Raw genomic sequence first — 18,189 nt, forward strand, 5'->3', positions numbered from 1 at the left:
AAAATGAAAACATGACATAACAGAACTTACAGGATATAGGTACTTGTGAGTGGTGCTTAGAGGGAAATTTATAGCAGTTAATGCCTGTAATAATAAGGTCAAATTAGTGACCTTAACTACTACCTTATGACACTGGAAAAAGAAGAACAAACTAACTCTAAAGTAGACAGACATAATCAAGATTAAAGCACAATTTGGAAAAAAAAAAAAAAACACAATTTGGGGCACCTGGCTCAGTTAGTAGAGCACATAACTCTTGTTCTCCATGTTATGAGTTCAAGCCCCTCTTTGGGCATGGAGCCCACTTTGAAAAAAAAAAGATTAAAACACAAATTAATTAAACAAAACAATGATCAGTGAAACTAAAAGCAGGTTTTTCAAAGATCAATGAAATTGGCAAACTTTAAAGTATATTGACCAAAAAGAGATTAAAATTACTAGAATAGAAATGAAAGAGAGAATATGAGCAACCTTACAGAAAAAAAAGAATTGTAAAGGAATACAGTGAATAATTACATGCCTGTAACACAGATGAAACAAATCCTAGAAATATGTAGACTACCAAATTAACTCAAGAAGAAATAGATGTTAATAGAACAAGAGATTGACTTACTAATCAAAAAACTACCTACGAAGAGAAGCCTAGGTTCAGATGGTTTCCCTGGTGAATTCCACAAATTACTACCAATTCTTTAGAAACTTTCAAAAAAGAAGAAGGGACACTTTCCAACTCATTATGTGAGGGCAGATCAAGTACCTTGATACCAAACCCAGACAAAGACACCACAAAAAAAAAAAAAAAAAAAAAAAAAACAAAACTACAGACCAATATCTGTTACATGGATGTATTTAATCCTCGACAAAATATTAGCAAACTAAATCCTGCAACATACAAAAAAGAATTACCATGATTAAGTAAATGGGATTTATCCTAGGAATGCTAAATTAACATCTGAAAGTCTATTAACATAATATACCATATGAATCAAAAGATTAAAAACTCGATTGGCTGGCTCATTCAGTGGAACATATGACACTCCATCTCAGGGTTTTAAGTCCAAGTGCCACATTGGGTGTAGAGATTACTTAAAAATAAACTCTTAAAAGAAGGAAAAAAGAAAAAGCATCTGGTAAAATCTTAACATCATTTCATGATTTAACAAAAAATAAATGAAACCATGGAAAGAACTTTCTCAACCTAACAGAGGCACCTACAGCTAAAATCATAATTAATGCTGAAAGACTGGATGCTTCCTCCTTAAAATTAGGAGCAAGACAAAGATGTCTGCTCTCACTGTTTCTATTCAACATACATCATACAATTCAAGATATGCTATGCATTACACTATACTCTGGTCTAAGTAGAGTACTATTATGTCTCAAAATGTGCAATTCAACAATCTCTATATCTACTCAACTAGGGGTTCTAGCTAGGACAGTTAGGAGAAAGAAAGAAATAAAAGACATCTGGATTATAAATAAAAAAAGAAAAACTAGTTCCATTTACAAATGATATCTCATATAGAGAAAATCCTAAGGAATCACTAAAAAACTATTAGAACTAGTAAGTTCAGCAAGTTTGCAGGATATAAAACAGCACACAGAAAACAGTTCTATATTTCTAAACCCTTGGAGTGAGCAATCAAAAAGTGAAATTAGGAAAATAATTTCAGTTACAATAGCATTAAAAGGTTATAGAAATAAATTTTAACAAAAGAAGTGCAAATCCCAGAAGTTTGTAGAAATTTACAAGCTGATTCCAAAATTCATATGGAACTGCAAGAGTCTCAGAGTAGCTAAAACAGTCTTGAAAAAGAGCAAAGTAGGAGGACTTCACACGCTTCGTGATTTCAAAACCAAGTCAGGCATACCTCAGAAATACTGCAGATTCAGTTCCAAACCACTGCATAAAGCCAAATCACATAAATATTTTCATTTCCCAGTGTATATAAAATTTATCTTTGCACTATGCAGTGGTCCTTAACTGTGTCTTTTATTAAGTATGTCTAAAAAATGTATATACCTGAATTTTAAAATACTGCTAAAAAATGCTAACCATCATCTGAGAATTCAGAGTCCTAATCTTTTGGCAGGTGAAGGGATTATCTCAGTGTTTACTGATAAGAGTGGTGGTTGCTGAAGGTTGGGAAGGCTTTGGCAGTTTCTTGAAATTAGGCAGCAGTGGTGGAAAATAGTATGGAGATTCCTCAAACAAAAATAGAAATACTATATACACTACTGGGTATTACCCAAAAAAAATGAAAACACTAATTTGAAAAGATATTTGTAACCCTGTGTTTATTGCAGCATTATTTTTAATCGCCAAGAAGCAACTCAAGTGTCCATTGATAGATGAATGGATAAAGATGATTAGGTATTCATATACAATGGACCAGTTATAAAAAAGGATGACATCTTGCCATTTACAACAACATGGATGGGCCCAAAGGATATAATGCTAAGTGAGATATCAGATTGAAAAGGACAAATACAAAAAAAAAGAAAAAAAAGAAAGAAAAAGACAGATACCTTGTGATTTTTTTTTTTTTTTTTAAGATTTTATGTATTTAAGAGAGATTGAGCTTGGCTGGAGCAGAGGAGGAAGGACAGAGGGAACCTTAGAAGCAGACTCCCCACTGACAGGGAAGCCTGATCCCAGGACCCTGGGATCATGATCTGAGCCACAGGCAGATGCTTAACCACCTGAGCCACCCAGGTTCCCCTACCTTGTTTTCACATATATGAAATCTAAAAAACAAAACAATTGAATACATAAATAAAAAGCAGAATCAGACCTGTAAATACAGAAAACGATGACTGCCAGAGGGAAGGAGGCAGAGGATGGGGAAAATGGGTGAAGGAGAATGGAAAATACAGCCTTCAGTTATGGAATGAATAAGGTTATAAGAGGCACAGCATATGATATATAATTAGTGATATTGTAATGGTATTGTATGGTGACAGATGGTAGTTCTTGTGGTGAGCACAACATAACATAGAGAAGTTAAATCACCATGTTGTACATACATGTATATTCAAATTTTAAAAATTATTTTTAAATAAAAATAAAAATAAAAAATACCTAGAATTCATTTTAAAAATAAGACAACAATGAAGTTTTCTCCATTGATCAAGTCTTCCTTTTGCCAACAATTTCTCAGTAATAGCATTTTACTCACAGACTTTCTTTAAAAATTGGAGTCAGTCCTCAAACCCTGCTGCTGCTTTATCAACTAAGTTTATATAATATTCTAAATCCTTTGTTGTTATTTCAACCATCTTCACAACATGTTCACCAGGAATAGATTCCATCTCAATTACTTTTCTTGCTCATCCATAAGAAGCAACTTAGTTTTATCATGAGATAGCAGTAATTCAGTCACATTTTCAGACTCCACTTCTAATCTAGTTCTGTTGCTAATTCCACCACATCTGCAGTTATGCCCTCCACTGAAGTCTTGAACCCCTCAAAGTCATCTGTGAGGCTTGGAATCAGCTTCTTCCAAACTCCTGTTTATGTTGATATTTGATCTCTCTCAAGTAATCACAAATGTTCTTGGCATCTAGAATTGGTGAATCCTCAGTAAATACTGTTTGAAAAAGTGTGCCAGTAAACTTGTTCAACACAGAGTTGCCACAAACCTCCAAAATGTATAAAAACTTATACAACTCAACACCCAAAATACAGTCCAATTTAAAAATGGGCAGATGACACGAACATCATGTATGTCTCCAAAGAAGACCTACAGATGGCCAGCAGACATATAAAAAGATGCTCCCATCACTCATCATCAGAGAAATGGAAATTAAAACCACAGTGAGATACTACCTCATAACTATCAAAATGGCTAAAATCAAAAACACAGGAAACAAGTATTGGCAAGGATATGGAGAAAAAGGAACCGTCTTGCACTGTTGATGGGAATGCAAGTTGGTACAGCCACTGTATGGAGGTTCCTCAAATTAAAAATAGAACTACCCTATGATCCAGGAATTACAATATTGGGTATTTATCCAAAGAATACAAGAACACTAATTCAAAGTGATACATGCACCTCTGTGTTTATAGCAGCATTATTTACAATAGCCACATTATTGAAGCAACCCAAGTGTCCATCAATTGATGAATAGACAAAGATGATGGTGTGTGTGTGTGTACATATAATGGAATATTATTCAGCCATTAAAAAGAATGGAATCGCACCATTTGCAATGACCTGGATAGAGCTAGAGAGTATAATGCTAAGCAAAATAAGTCAGAGAAAGAGAAATACCGTATAATTTCTCTCCTGTGAATTTAAGAAACAAAACAAGCAAGGGCGGGGGGGGAATGAAAGGGAAGCTCTTAACTATAAAGAACAAACTGAAGGGGCATCTGGCTGGCTCAGTGGGAGGAACATATGACTCTTGATCTCAGAGTTGTAAGTTTAAGCCCCACATTGGGTATAGAGATTACTTTAAAAAATAAAATCTTATGATAAAAAAATCTTTAAAAAGAAAAAAAGAACAAACTGTAGGTCACCAGAGGGGAGATTGGTGGGGGGATGGGTTTAATAGGTGCTGAGGATTAAGGAGTCCATTTTAATGAACACTGGGTAATGTATGGTATTATTGAATTACTATATGTATACCTGAAGCTAATAACATTGACACTGTATGTTAACAAACTAGAATTTAAAAAAAAAAATCTTAAGGGGCATCTGAGTAGCTCAGTCTTTTGAGTGTCTGCATTCGGCTCAGGTCATGATCCTAGGGTCCTGGGATCGAGCCCCACATCAGGCTCCCTGCTCAGTGGAGAGCCTCCTTTTCCCTCTCCCTCTCCTCCTCCCCCTCCCTCTACTCATGCTTGCTCACACGCATGCACACTCTCTCTCTTGCTCACTCGCTCTCTTTTCTCTTGCTCTTTATTTTTAAAAAACAATAAAAACTTTTTAAAAAATGGAATACAGTTTTCTAATAAAGACCTGATTTATGTTGTGAAATAATAAATGAATAAAAATGCATCTAGTAAAGCAAATGTGATGCTAAAATATAAACTAACAGAAATGAAGGACTATCAAAATATGCTAAAACTATTGCATTTTAAATCATACAACTTGGGCAGCCCCGGTGGCTCAGCGGTTTAGCGCCGCCTTCAGCCCAGGGCGTGATCCTGGAGACCCAGGATCGAGTCCCACGTCGGGCTCTCTGTATGGAGCCTGCTTCTCCCTCTGCCTGTGTCTCTGCCTCTCTCTCTCTGTCTCTATGAATAAATAAATAAAATATTTAAAAAAAATAAAAATAAAAAATAAATAAATCATACAACTTAAACCCATATTATTTAATGCAGAAATAGACAAATAGATCAATAGAACATAAAGGAAGATCAGAGGATCAGAAATATAGTTCAGTTTATATAGGTGGTTAATTCATGATAAGGATGTCACTTCATGAGGAAAGGATATACTCACTGATAAATGGTTTTGGAACAGTTGGGCTCTCTACCTCTGAGGGGAAGAAAGCTGAGTCTCATACACCAAAATATACCCTGGATAGAATAAAGTATGCCTTAACAATCATCAATTCATTTGCTCACAGTAACTTGAGGTAGTTTTAGTGTTGTTCCAAAAAAGACCCAGGATCATAAAGTTTTGTTTCAAGATACAAATAGGTTTTTTTAAGTTTTTATTTCAGAGAGAGAAAGAAAGTGTGTGCTCAAGGTGAGAGAAGGGCAGGGGGAGAGGGAGAAGCAGAGAATTTCAAAAAAAAATTCCCCGCTGAGTGTAGAGCCTGACACAGGGCTCAATCTCACAACACTGTGGTGATCTGAACCAAAACCAAGAGTCAGATACTTAACTGACTGAACCACTCAGGCACCCCTAAAGTACAAATAGTTTTATTTAAGTACTATTAACATGTTCAAGGACATACCCATGCAATGTATATTTTGTTGTTTTTAACAAAATGGGCTAATGTTACAGCCGTTGTTTTATTATATTTTTCCTTTAGCAGTATATGATAGCCCTCTCCTGATTTCTTCACGTATAGAGTTTCATCATCTTTCAAGGCTCTGTTGTGTAGTGTGGCACTGCTCCAATGTAACATAATTTAACCATTCCTGTAGTGTTGTATATTCAGATGTCATAAACACAGAACACTTATATTTTCACAGAGTCAGGTCTGAGAAGGTCCAGGACAAGATGCACATATTTTCATTTGAGTCATGTTAACTTTCTATTTAATCTGAATTTCAGAGTTTGGCTTTCAGTAGTTCTGTTGATTACATTAAAAGAAGGAAGTAAATGTATAATTTTCCTAACTGATCTGCGTAAGCTTCATTTTGTTCCCATTTCTACCAAAACATTATTTTCTGTTTATATAAAAATGAATAGTATTAAGTTGCTCTGGATGGACTTTGTATGGCTTAGGGATATATAGATTTATCCTTTTATCTGAAAGTAGTGTTCTTATGAAACCTTTCATACACCAACATGGTGTAAAGCAAAGAAGCAGTTAGCATTAATTTATATGGAAAAACAGAGTTCCTAGACCGAAAAAAATAACGTATTATAGGCTTTTCTGATACCTTAGGGTACATTTTGGGGTTTTTTTTGGTTAGGGAAAATAGATGCTGTTGTAGGTCTTTTTTTTTTTTTTTTTTTAAGATTTTTATTTTATTTATTCAAAGAGAGAGACAGGCAGAGACACAGGCAGAGGGAGAAGCAGGCATCATATAGAGAGCCCAACGTGGGACTCGATCCAGGGTCTCCAGGATCATGCCTCGGGCCGCAGGCGGCACTAAACTGCTGTACCACCGGGGCTGCCCTGTTGTAGGTCTTTCATAAAAGCAAAGTGGCGTCATGTGAGCTTTTGAAAGTTGTAGGATGCCTGTATTTGTCTATTTCCATCCACCTTTCTTCTTGTAATCATTTGAGGAAAACTGAAGTAGCATATATTAGTAAAATAACCCTGGAAACTGGTTAACTTTTGCCATTGAATTCTAGATTGTATTCATGACACTTTTTATATTCTCTTCTTACCTTCAAAAAAAAAAAAAAAAAGGTAGGTCAAATATTTTCTTACTCTCCCAAAAAGAAATTTGAGAGCATATGAAGACAACTTCTTTTTCTGTGGGAAAGATGTCCTTGTGCTATTGAACAGAAATGTTGCGTGAAGAAATTATCTCCTTTGAGTAACCAAAATATACTTCTCTACTCCTATGTCTTTGTTTTCTAGGCAGCACAGTCAGTGCTGATTTCCTTATTTGAACTCAATACCCCAGAGTTTACGATGTTATTAGGAGCTTTACCAAAAACTTTTCAGGATGGTGCTACAAAGCTTCTTCATAATCACCTACGAAACACTGGCAATGGAACCCAGGTATCTTTCAGTTATTTTCTTGGCTATTAATGTGATATGATGGTTTCGCAGCAATTGCTTTCTTTTACATGAAGTAAACTTTTGATCCTAGTATATCTATTTTTTTAGTATATCTATTTTTTATCTATTAGGCAGCATCTGCAGTATTAAATACTGTCCTGGAAAGATTACAGTAGTTAGACTTGTTTATGTTATAATTTGGTATATATGATTTGGTTGGTAGTGAATGGTGGTCAGGTATGAACAAGGAAAGCTAACCAGTCCTTATTTGAGGACCAGAGGGGGGATGACTTGGTTACCAAATAAGATCTGAAGAAGGTAGGGCTTTAAAAGGTATCTTCACTAACCCGTTCATGAGGCTGTTTGTCTATAGTTGCTTAAATACAGAATTTTGTTTTAGGGAAGTAAGGTCTGAATAAATGAAGCAATCCAGTGTTTACATACCTAAATGGCATGAATCATTTACATAATATGCCTAAAGAATTAAACTTAGGTTTTAAAACGACAGATCTTTGATCATGGATAAAGGAAAAATTACATGCACTTATGGCAGGCTTAAGGTAAAGTCAGGGTTAAAAACAATCTGAGAAAAAAAAACAATCTGAGAACAATTTCTTGGGACTGAAGTTGGTTATCTTTTTAAAAAGAGAGGGAAACTGGGTGGCGGGCATTAAGGAGGACATGTGATATGGTGAGCACTGGGTGTTGTTATACTATATATGTTGGCAAACTGAATTTAATTTTAAAAAATACAAATAAAAATAAAAGGAGAGGTAATTGTTTAATTATATCTTAAGAGGTAGGTAAATTAATAATACCAAATTTTACTTTGGTGTGTTTGTGAAAATTATTTGTAAAGCAAACCCAAGGAGAGGTAAAATTTGAATGATTGAAGGAAGGGAATTGGCTTAGAATGGGAAGCTAATTTAAAATTGTTAGTTTGCGGGGAGTACCTGGCTGGCTCAGTCCATAGAGTATGAGATTCTCAATGTCAGGGTCATGAATTCAAGCACCACGTAGGGCATGGTGCCTACTTTAAAATTATTTTTTTTAATTTAATAATTAATTAAAATAATTTGAGATCCTGTTGAGTCTTTGAGAAGAAAGATGTTGACAATATTTGAGAGCAGGAGGTGGGTGAAGAAAACAAAAAAAAGAGGTAGATTTTTGAATGGGGAGAAAGTTTTTCCCTAAGAAAGCAGAGATAAGTACTTGAATACTTAAAATATTGACCTACAAATATGGCTTTTCCATATTGTTCAACTTCTTGATTGCATGGCTTCCTTAAGAGCCTTTTAGTTGAACTTACCTATCGTATGATAATATTTATTTGACTACTCCCGTCAGGGTTCCATGGGGAGTCCTTTGACGAGACCAACACCACGTTCACCAGCCAACTGGTCCAGTCCTCTTACTTCTCCTACCAATACATCACAGAATACTTTATCTCCAAGGTAATAAAAGGGTTATTTTCCATCATGGCTTGTGTTTGCAGATTCTCGTTTCATAGACCACAGACATTAATATAATTCCACTTGATTTCCACTTGATTTGAAAGGTCTTGACACATAGAAACTTAGCAGATACAAAACTTTTTTTAAGTTTATTCCAGAACTAACCCTTTAAATGAAAATAATGCATAGGATATAAAAATTTTTGTAAGTGAAAAGAAAACCTACACAGCTTTTATAAATTACTACTTGAAGCATTAAATGTCATAGTTCTATTACTCAGATATGCTTATAGACAAAAACATAAAAACAGAGAAGAACAAATAAGGAAAGGCTAAATATAAAATGGTCAGGGATGCCTAGGTGACTCAGTAGTTGAGCATCTGCCTTTGGCTCAGGGCATGATTCCGGGATCTGGGGATCGAGTCCTGCATCAGCCTTCCCACAGGGAGCCTGTTTCTCCCTCTGTCTATGTCTCTGCCTCTCTCTCTGTGTCTCTCATGAATAAAAAAATAAAATATTTAAAAATAAAAGAAATGGTCATATATTTGTCTTAGAAAAAAATGTGTCTGTGAAATTGGTCTTTAATGTAAAATATATAAGCTGTGTAAAATTTTCAGACACTTGTGCAGTTCAAGCATGGGCTGTATTTCAGATGAGGTTCTTGACTCATTAATAGACTAATATTTTTTTCCCTTTTCTTGGCCTTTTAAAAAAATAGTATGCATAGTAGTCATATTTATTAACATAGTTATTAACTTAATTTTATTAGCCATATATCATAGCTGCTTCGTAATATTTATTACAATTATAGGATACTTCATCAGCATCTAAGGAAGAAAAAAAGATTGCAAACTTAACATTTAGCTTGTTTATTCCTTGTTATATATGTGTAACGTGATGGCTAAATTCCAGCTTCAGTTGAGTTTTAGAATTTGACTATAAAAATGTCAGTAACGTGTATTATGTTCAGTGTTAAAACTTCTCTGCCTTCCTATAAATTTGTGAAAAATACATTTATCTTTAAACTATACCATTATTATAAGTTAATCACAGGAGTTGGCAAACTTTCTGTAAAGGGACATATGGTAAACATTTCAGACCTTGCAGGCCATGCAGTCTTTGTTGCCTTTACAATGTCTGTTGTTACAGTGTGAAAATAGCTGTAGAGGGTGCCTGAATAAGTTCCAATACAATTTTATTTATGGGCACTGAAGTAAGAATTTTATGATTTTCATGTGTCTAGAAATGTTATTTTGACTTTTTTTCAACTGTTTTTTGTTTGTTTTTTGGTGGGCAGCAAAGCAAAGTTTATTGAGCAGTAGTAGAGTTCAGCAAAATTTATTGAGCGATAGTACAAAGCTCCCCAAGAGGGAGAAGACCCCAGAGGGTTCTCTCTCAACTATTTAAAAAGTAAACATTTTTAGATTGGAAGGGTCATGGTTTGCTGACCCCTGGTTAATCAGAACATTTTTGAAGGTAACAGACAAACCAATTGCTAAAGGCTATGCACCTAGAGTCGTTGTAAGCTGCCCTTGGTGGGTAGACTAGGGGACATACCGTAACCATTTATAGTTGTCAGGTTTAGTTTGGTTTTGCTAATGATGCTTTGGGGAATCCTACATAATCTCAAATGTGTTTGTGTTTTAAAACTATAATTAGTTGTCATCTTTTTCTTAGTGCATTTGATTATGACACCGAAAATATGAACTCTGAAGATATTTATAGCTCTCTTAGAGGTGTCACTGAAGCAATTCAGAATTTCAGCTTCCGTAGTCAAGAAGATATGAATGAACCATTGAAAAGGGATTCTAAAAAAGACGATGGTGATTCCGTGAGTATTTGAAAATTCTTTCATTGCAGGCTTTTCCATTAAGAGATTTCTTTTTAAAGATAGCTTTATTTATTTGAGAGAGCGTGCATACACACTTGAGCTGGGGGAGTAGAAGAGGGAGAGAGAATCTTAAGCAAGCTCCACACCCAGTCAGGAGCCTGACACAGGGCTCAATCTGATGATCATGACCTGAGCCGAAATCAAGAATCAGACACCTAACTGACTGAGCCACCCAGGTGCCCCTCATTAAAGAGATTTTTGTTGGATCATTTGTGTTTGTTTGTTTTAAACTTTGCTTTTTGTCATTTTCAAATGTAACTTTTTGGGGGTCAGTCACTCTGCAAGCATTCACTGAGCATCCACCACATGCCAGGCACTGTTTTGGGTCTTTGATTTTACAAGGCAAAGTCGCTGCCTTCAAGTTCCTTATAAATGTTCAGATAGAGATGAGTACTTTTGAGTTTTAGGTTAGAACATAAAGTGAATCTATTTTAGATTAATTGGTCAGGGAAGGCCTAAGTCAGTGGCATTTGCATCAAGAATAAATTAAAAAAAAAAAGAATAAATAAAGCCATACAAGATCTAGGAGAGAAGAATTGCATAAAAGAAGTGGCAAGTGCAAAAACAGTTAGATGGAATCAAGTTGTGCATAGTTGGAAACCAGATGAAAGGCAGTGTTGTTGGATTGTTGTGAAAGAGTTGGAGGGTAGAACATAAGCCAGATAGGTTTTTATTTTCTCATTAAGTGTAGTGATAGAGATTTGCATCATCAGTTTGTATGGCTCCAATTGAGAATGTTAGGACTCATTTTTCTGACATTGGTAAATATTGTTCAGTTTGTTGCTTCTGCCATCATACAAAGAATAGTTGTTTTTTTAGTTGGGGAGGGGGAGAAAAGAATAGTTGTTTTATTTTTTTGTTTTTAAATATTTTATTTATTTATTCATGAGAGACACAGAGAGAGAGGCAGAGACACAGGCAGAGGGAGAAGCAGGCTCCATGCAGGGAGCCCGACGTGGGACTCGATCCCGGGATTCCAGGACCACACCCCGGGCCAAAGGCAGGCGCTAAACTGCTGAGCCACCCAGGGATCCCCAGAATAGTTATTTTTTTACACTGTTAATTATTTTTCTCAAAACAAGCCATTCCACTATTTCCTATGGAATCCATGGTTCCTCAGTGTTTGTAGAATTGTAGAACATTGTAGTACTTCAGCACATCTCTAAAGGACTTTCTCTTCTGCCTTCCTTACTGCTTTCCTGCTGTTTTCTCCCCATGCCTATCTGGCAGATGGCCCTACTAAATTGGATGCCAGAAACCAGCTTACTACTCATATCTGAGGTTCTCCACCCCAAAAGCTATATGAGGTAACAATAATAGCTTAATAATAAAAGTCACTGTTTGAGACATTTTTCCCTCAGAGATAGCAGAGTGCAGTGTGAGGAGCTCAAACAGTGGATTCTGGCTGAAGAATTTAAACAATTCCAATTCCTGGCAGTTATTAACTTGTTAGATTATTTTATCACTTCTAAGCCTCAGTGTCTTCATTAGAAAAATGATGATATTACTGCCTACGTTAAAAGTTACTATAATAAATTATATGACTCACTATATAGCTACATCCAGTTGCTTGTTTGAACTTCTCATCTTTTTCCCTAGAACTCTTCCTTTCTGTTTCAGTTGATAGCAGCCCTAATTGCTCAGCCAAAAACTTTGGACCAAAGACTTGTCCTTGTTTCCTCTCTTTGTCATCCTCCATACTCAGTCTGTCAAGAAATCTGTTAGTTGTTTTCAAAATATATCCAAAACCCATCCACTTCCCATCACTGCTATTTTAGCTTGAACTATCATCATCATCAATTCATTTACCTGGGTTTTTAAAATAGGTACCTGCCTAATTGGCCTTCTTGATTCTGCCTGTTGGTCTCCTGTCATCCGTTCTTACTCCTCAACTTATAACTCTGTAGGCGGTCCCAGACTACAAGCCAGAGTCTCCTGTTACCTCTCTGGCCTCATGTCCTACTACTTTCCCCTGCTCCAGCCATACTAGCCTCCTTGCTATTTCTTGAACTTCCTGGGCATGCTTTTGCTTCGGGGCCTTTGTCTTGGCTATTCCCTCTGTCTTAGACATCCTTCCTCAGATAGCTCCATGGCTGATTTCCTCAATTCCTTCAAGTCTGTTCAAGAGGCTTACTCTGACCACCCTATCTGATCTGCACCCTCTTCCTCCCACCACAACTCTCATGGTCCCTTTAATCCTGCACTGTCTCCCATACACCAGTCACCTTTTACTATTCCATATACTTTACTTGTTCTTTATGTTTGTAAATGTCTGTTCCCCCCACTAGAATAAACTCTGAAGGTGGACATCATTCTCTCTTTTGTTCACTAATATATCCCCACCTCCAAGAACAATGCATGGCACACAGAAGGGGTAGAGTAAATATTTGAAGAATATTTGTAAAGCACCTAAGTAATGGCTTAGCACACAGTTGCTGTGAGTAGACAGTGACAATGGTGATATTGGTAGTTGTAATGATTTTCATAATAGAATTAGTATCAGTGTTAGTATTGATGTTTTGATAAGTCTGTTAATGTAATCAAACTGTATCAAGCATTCTTTCAAAAGTTATAGTCCTTAAGGCCTTTTTTTTTTTTTTTTAACAGCAGGCCTTTTTAAAGAAAAATTGATTCTCTTATACTTAATTGACATGCTTTCATTGTATAATTTACTACCTTAATAATGGAATCTGGCAGATTTTAGTTCTGTGTTGTTATTGAAAATCCTCTTATAACTTTAACTGGCATAGAGAAGCCTTTGGTAATCCCACTGTATATTGTTTGGTCACGCCATTAACAGGGGAACTATAGGAATCATTAGAAACAGCATTCCTTTATGGTTCTTATTTGCCCTCACAGCTGTGGGTTTGAGGTGTTTATTTTTACATCTTTACTATAAGATTTGACATTTTGAATGTTCAATTTTAACTCATCATGTTAATTCCCATTACTTAATTTTTTCAGAGGTTTATTGTTACCTTTTTAAAATAGACTTTGAAGCAATAGGGAAACCTCTTTTTAGAATTTTTTTTTACATTTTTTAATTTAAAATCAATTTGTCCTTTTAGAATTTCAAAGAAATATTTTAAAATGAACTAATTTGCAAGATGCTTGGGTATCTCAGTCTGACTGAGTAAAACGTCTGACTCTTGATTTCACCTAAGGTGGTGATCTCAGAGTCGTGAAATTGAGCCCTGTATCAGGCTCCATGCCCAGCATGGAGCCTGCAGGGATTCTGTCTTCCTCTCTCTCTCTGTCCCTCCCCACCCTCCTTCTCTCAAATAAGCAAATAAGTAAAATGTTTTTTAAAACATAAATTAATTTGCTATACCTTTTCCTCCCCATTAATAGATGTGTGGTGGTCCTGGGATGCCTGACCCAAGAGCAGGAGGTGATGCTACTGATTCAAGCCAAACAGCCCTTGATAATAAAGCTTCATTGCTCCATTCAATGCCTGCTCACTCCTCTCCACGTGCTCGAGACTATAATCCATATAACTATTCAGATAGCATCAGTTCCTTCAATAAGTCTGCCCTCAAGGAAGCCATGTTTGATGATGATGCTGACCAGTTTCCTGATGGTAGGTTCTGGGTCATATTTTGTCACCTGTGTTTTAGAGGACTGGGAATCAATGAAGCAAAAGAAATTGACATGCTCTTTTATTATAACTCCCTAAGAAGTAAGAAGCTTTGGGATGAGAATGTCTCTCCCATCTCGTAGGAGCTCATTTCTAGTGATTTGGTAGTTTTCTACCCCAGAATGAGAAACAGGGTAATCCTGAGATCATACTCAAAATCAGGAAAACCTTACTGACCGTCGCTCAACTGCTCAACTGAAATCAGTTGTAGCCTATAAATTTAGTTTATCTTTAGACACAATTCAGTCATTAATTTTTATACCAGCATGACAAAACCTTAGAAAAACTACCCGTTGTTTATAATAGCCCTTTAATAAAGTATGAAATCATAAACTCTGGTAAGATGCATTCAAGACCAGATGTGAAAATCTACCATTAGAATTTGGAGCCAATTTAGGACTAGCTCTGGTACTTACAGTGACTTATACCAAGGATGTGGGACTAGCCCTAACATTCACAGTGGCTTGGAACATGGGCATAGGACTAAGTTCTAACACTTACTAAGCTGTACGGTCTATTTGGTTGACTGTCTTGAGTGTCACTTCTGAAAGAGGGTGCAGATATACTACTACCTACTCTTCCAATTACAGTATGCAGTTAGGTTTACAAAAGATGTATAAAAACTGATACAAAGTACAATACATTGCAAATGGTTTAGGTATTTTTAATAAGGAATTACATTTTTCCTGTATGAATTACATAATTCTTTTTTTTTTAATTGAAAACTCTAGTATAAAGCAATAGATAACTATATATGGGTAAATTTGAAAGTCCCCCCACCTTACCAGCCTCATGATACTATACTTAGGAAGTTTCTGATTTTCCTTTGTTCCTCCAGTGTTGCTGTCAGTGAACCTCTTTCTGCATAAACTTTTATGCACATACGTAAGTAAGAGATTCTTAGAGATATAATTTCTCAATTAAGGGATATGTAAGTTGAAATTTTGAGAGTTACTACCCAATTACCAACTCAAAACTCTTGGCCAGTTTAGGTAGTGCTGATTTTCCCTACTGGCACAAGATGTTCAGATGTTTTAAAATTTTGTCATCATGATGGATATAAGGCAGGCCATCCTAATGAGCATTTCCTTAATACTAGGAAGACTGAGTAGTTGGATATCAGAGATTTTTTAATTTTTGTAATTAGGTAAGTGGAAAAAATCCCCACTTTTATTTCTTTGATTACTGATAAGGTTGACGAATCATGTTTCTACCAGTATGTCATGTTAAAAGTCTCAGTATATCACAATTACTACAAAGACAAAATTATGACAACTTGCCAAACTAAGTCCAAATTACATAAGGGTGTATAAAATTGCCAAAATGATTCACTTTGGTGTGTTTTGATCTGTCACAAATAGTTGATTCTGTTGCTGAGGTTTAGTCACAATAGCAGCAAACAGGAAGGAGTAAATTGGACCTAGTGTGAGTGTGTCCTTTAAACCCTCCCTTGTTGCAGCAGCATGGTAAACTGAGACCTGGTATTAGCAGCTTTAATTGTTCTTAAATTATTTATGTACAGAGGTCACAAACTGGGAGACCAAATTGTTTCCACTGACATTTCTTGCCTTGGCTGCGATATATATATATATATAATTTTTTTTATTTTAAAACAAAAGCTTAAAAGATAGGGATATAGCACATAGAACTTTTTCTTGTGCTATAAGTAAGAGTAAGCTGTCAAAAAAAAAAAAAAGAGTAAGCTGTCAAACTGATGCTCCATCGCCCCAAATACTTCAGGATATACTTTCTATAAACAAAGACATTCTCCCACATATAACCACAATATCCTTTTTTTTTTTTTTTAACCACAATATCCTTATCCAAATCAGGTAATTATCATCAGTACATTAATAACCGCCTGCCCCATTAGAGTTTTGTCTAATTGTCCCAATGATACCTTCTAGCCAGAGGATCCACTTCATAATCTCACATTGCATTCAATCATCGTGTCTCTGTAGTCCTCTTCAGTGTTCAGTCTTTCCTTTGTTCTTGTGACCATGGCACTTTTAAAGATCAGAGACCAATTATTTTGTAGCATTTCCCTCAATTTAGGCTTGTCTGATGTTTTCTCATGATTGGATTCAGGTCATGTGCTCTTGGCATCAGTGTCCCAAAAGTGATAGTGCATTCTTCAGGTAATACATGATTTCACTTTGCCCTTTGACTGGTGATATAAACTTGGTCACTTGATTATGGAGGTAGTTACTAGGCTTCTCCATTGTGAAGTTACTCATTTTGTAATTAAATAAGTGTTTTGTGGGGAGATACCATAAAACTGTGTTAAAATGTATTCATTTAGGGGATCCCTGGGTGGCTCAGCGGTTTGACGCCTGCCTTTGGCCCAGGGCGTGATCCTGGAGTCCCGGGATCGAGTCCCGTGTCAGGCTCCCGGCATGGAGCCTGCTTCTCCCTCCTCCTGTGTGTCTGCCTCTCTCTCTCTGTCTATCATGAAATAAATAAATAAATTTTTTTAAATGTATTCATTTAAAAAGTTTCATTTATATATTTCTAACAGTATGAACTCGTGGTTTACATTGTACTCAATGGGTTATAATTTATAACTATCATTTATTTTGATGCTCAAATTGTCTTTGATTTGACCTGTTCTTTTGATATGTCCCCATCCTTGCATGCTGGAATGACAAAATATTGTTCTGTCCCTGCTTCAGTTCTGGAATCAATAATTTCTTCAAGAATTGATCCTTGGTTTCACTAAATGGAAAATGGTCTTTAAAGGCTAGAGTCTGCCCACAAGGTGTACTTACTGCTAGTGGGCTATCACTATTCCCAAGACTTCTCAGTGGCCAGAGCTAGGGAATGTGTGTGTATGTATGTGTGTATATGTGTACACACACTAATTTACATGTATTTTATTCATCAAAAGCTTACATAAATAACTCCCAATTCCAATTTAGCACCATAAGATTAGTTCTAGTTTCCTCCTTTCTCATATTGATAAACTCCCTTTTTCCTGACACTGAGAAACCTGCCTTCATTATCTTTAATATATTTACTTACTTGATCAGTCCTCCTCTATGCAGCCAGTTTTCCATCTCTGCCACTACCTCCCTACTTGCACAGATGTAATCCTTACCTTGGTGGGCTCTGACAGGTCACACCTGGTCTACCACTCCTGTGGATACTCTTCTTGCCATCGCTGAGCTCTAAAATTCCATACTTTCACGTGTAGAAACCCTGCTTACTCTGCTCAGGAATCTGTGTCCCCAGGCCTGGTCATTTGTAATTTTGATGAATGGAAAAATCTCTTCATTCATGAGGCTGTTTTTGTTTTTGTTTTTGTTTTTGTTTTTGTTTTTGTTTTCTCCCAACTGCTTATGTTAGAGTTAATTAGTATACCACAAAGCCAAAATTGTGACAGCTTAGCAAGAATACCCATTATTGACTGATTCTGTTTTCCTTTAGTAAAGATCATATGTTTTCCATTTGTTAAAGAAAACACCTTTAGAAATTATATAACTGAAATATAAACTGTATAGAATATTTTGAACTTGAGAAAATTACTTCTTCGCAGCAAAAAAATAATTTCTAATTGATTTCTGAAACATAAGACAGCTTTTTATGTTGAACACTCTTGGAAAATGGATAAGCCATCAGTTAAATAAAATAGTTGCTCGGGACGCCTAGGTGGCTTAGTGGTTGAGCATCTGCCTTTGGCTCAGGGCGTGATCCTCGAGTCCCGGGATCGAGTCCCACATTGGGCTCCCTGCATGGAGCCTACTTCTCCCTCTGCCTATGTCTCTGCCTCTCTGTGTCTCTCATGAATAAGTAAATAAAATCTAATAAATAAATCGTATTTGCTCTAAGCTTCATATAGCAGTCATTTA

The 18,189-nt window shown here is 36.0% G+C and overlaps 1 protein-coding gene across 38 annotated transcripts in view; it reads left to right on the forward strand.

The window, feature by feature from the left end:
* Positions 1–18,189, forward strand: part of CLASP2 (cytoplasmic linker associated protein 2) — a 177,853-nt gene that overhangs the window by 143,478 nt on the left and 16,186 nt on the right. For all 38 annotated transcript variants that reach the window (XM_038570274.1, XM_038570273.1, XM_038570276.1 and 35 more), the window contains 4 exons: positions 7,216–7,359; positions 8,707–8,813; positions 10,491–10,644; positions 14,056–14,284. In XM_038570274.1, the coding sequence (XP_038426202.1) occupies positions 7,216–7,359; positions 8,707–8,813; positions 10,491–10,644; positions 14,056–14,284 (634 nt within the window). The remainder of the gene's footprint in view (positions 1–7,215; positions 7,360–8,706; positions 8,814–10,490; positions 10,645–14,055; positions 14,285–18,189) is intronic.

Source organism: Canis lupus, chromosome 23 (assembly GCF_011100685.1).
Source record: "Canis lupus familiaris isolate Mischka breed German Shepherd chromosome 23, alternate assembly UU_Cfam_GSD_1.0, whole genome shotgun sequence".
Lineage (NCBI taxonomy): Eukaryota > Metazoa > Chordata > Mammalia > Carnivora > Canidae > Canis > Canis lupus.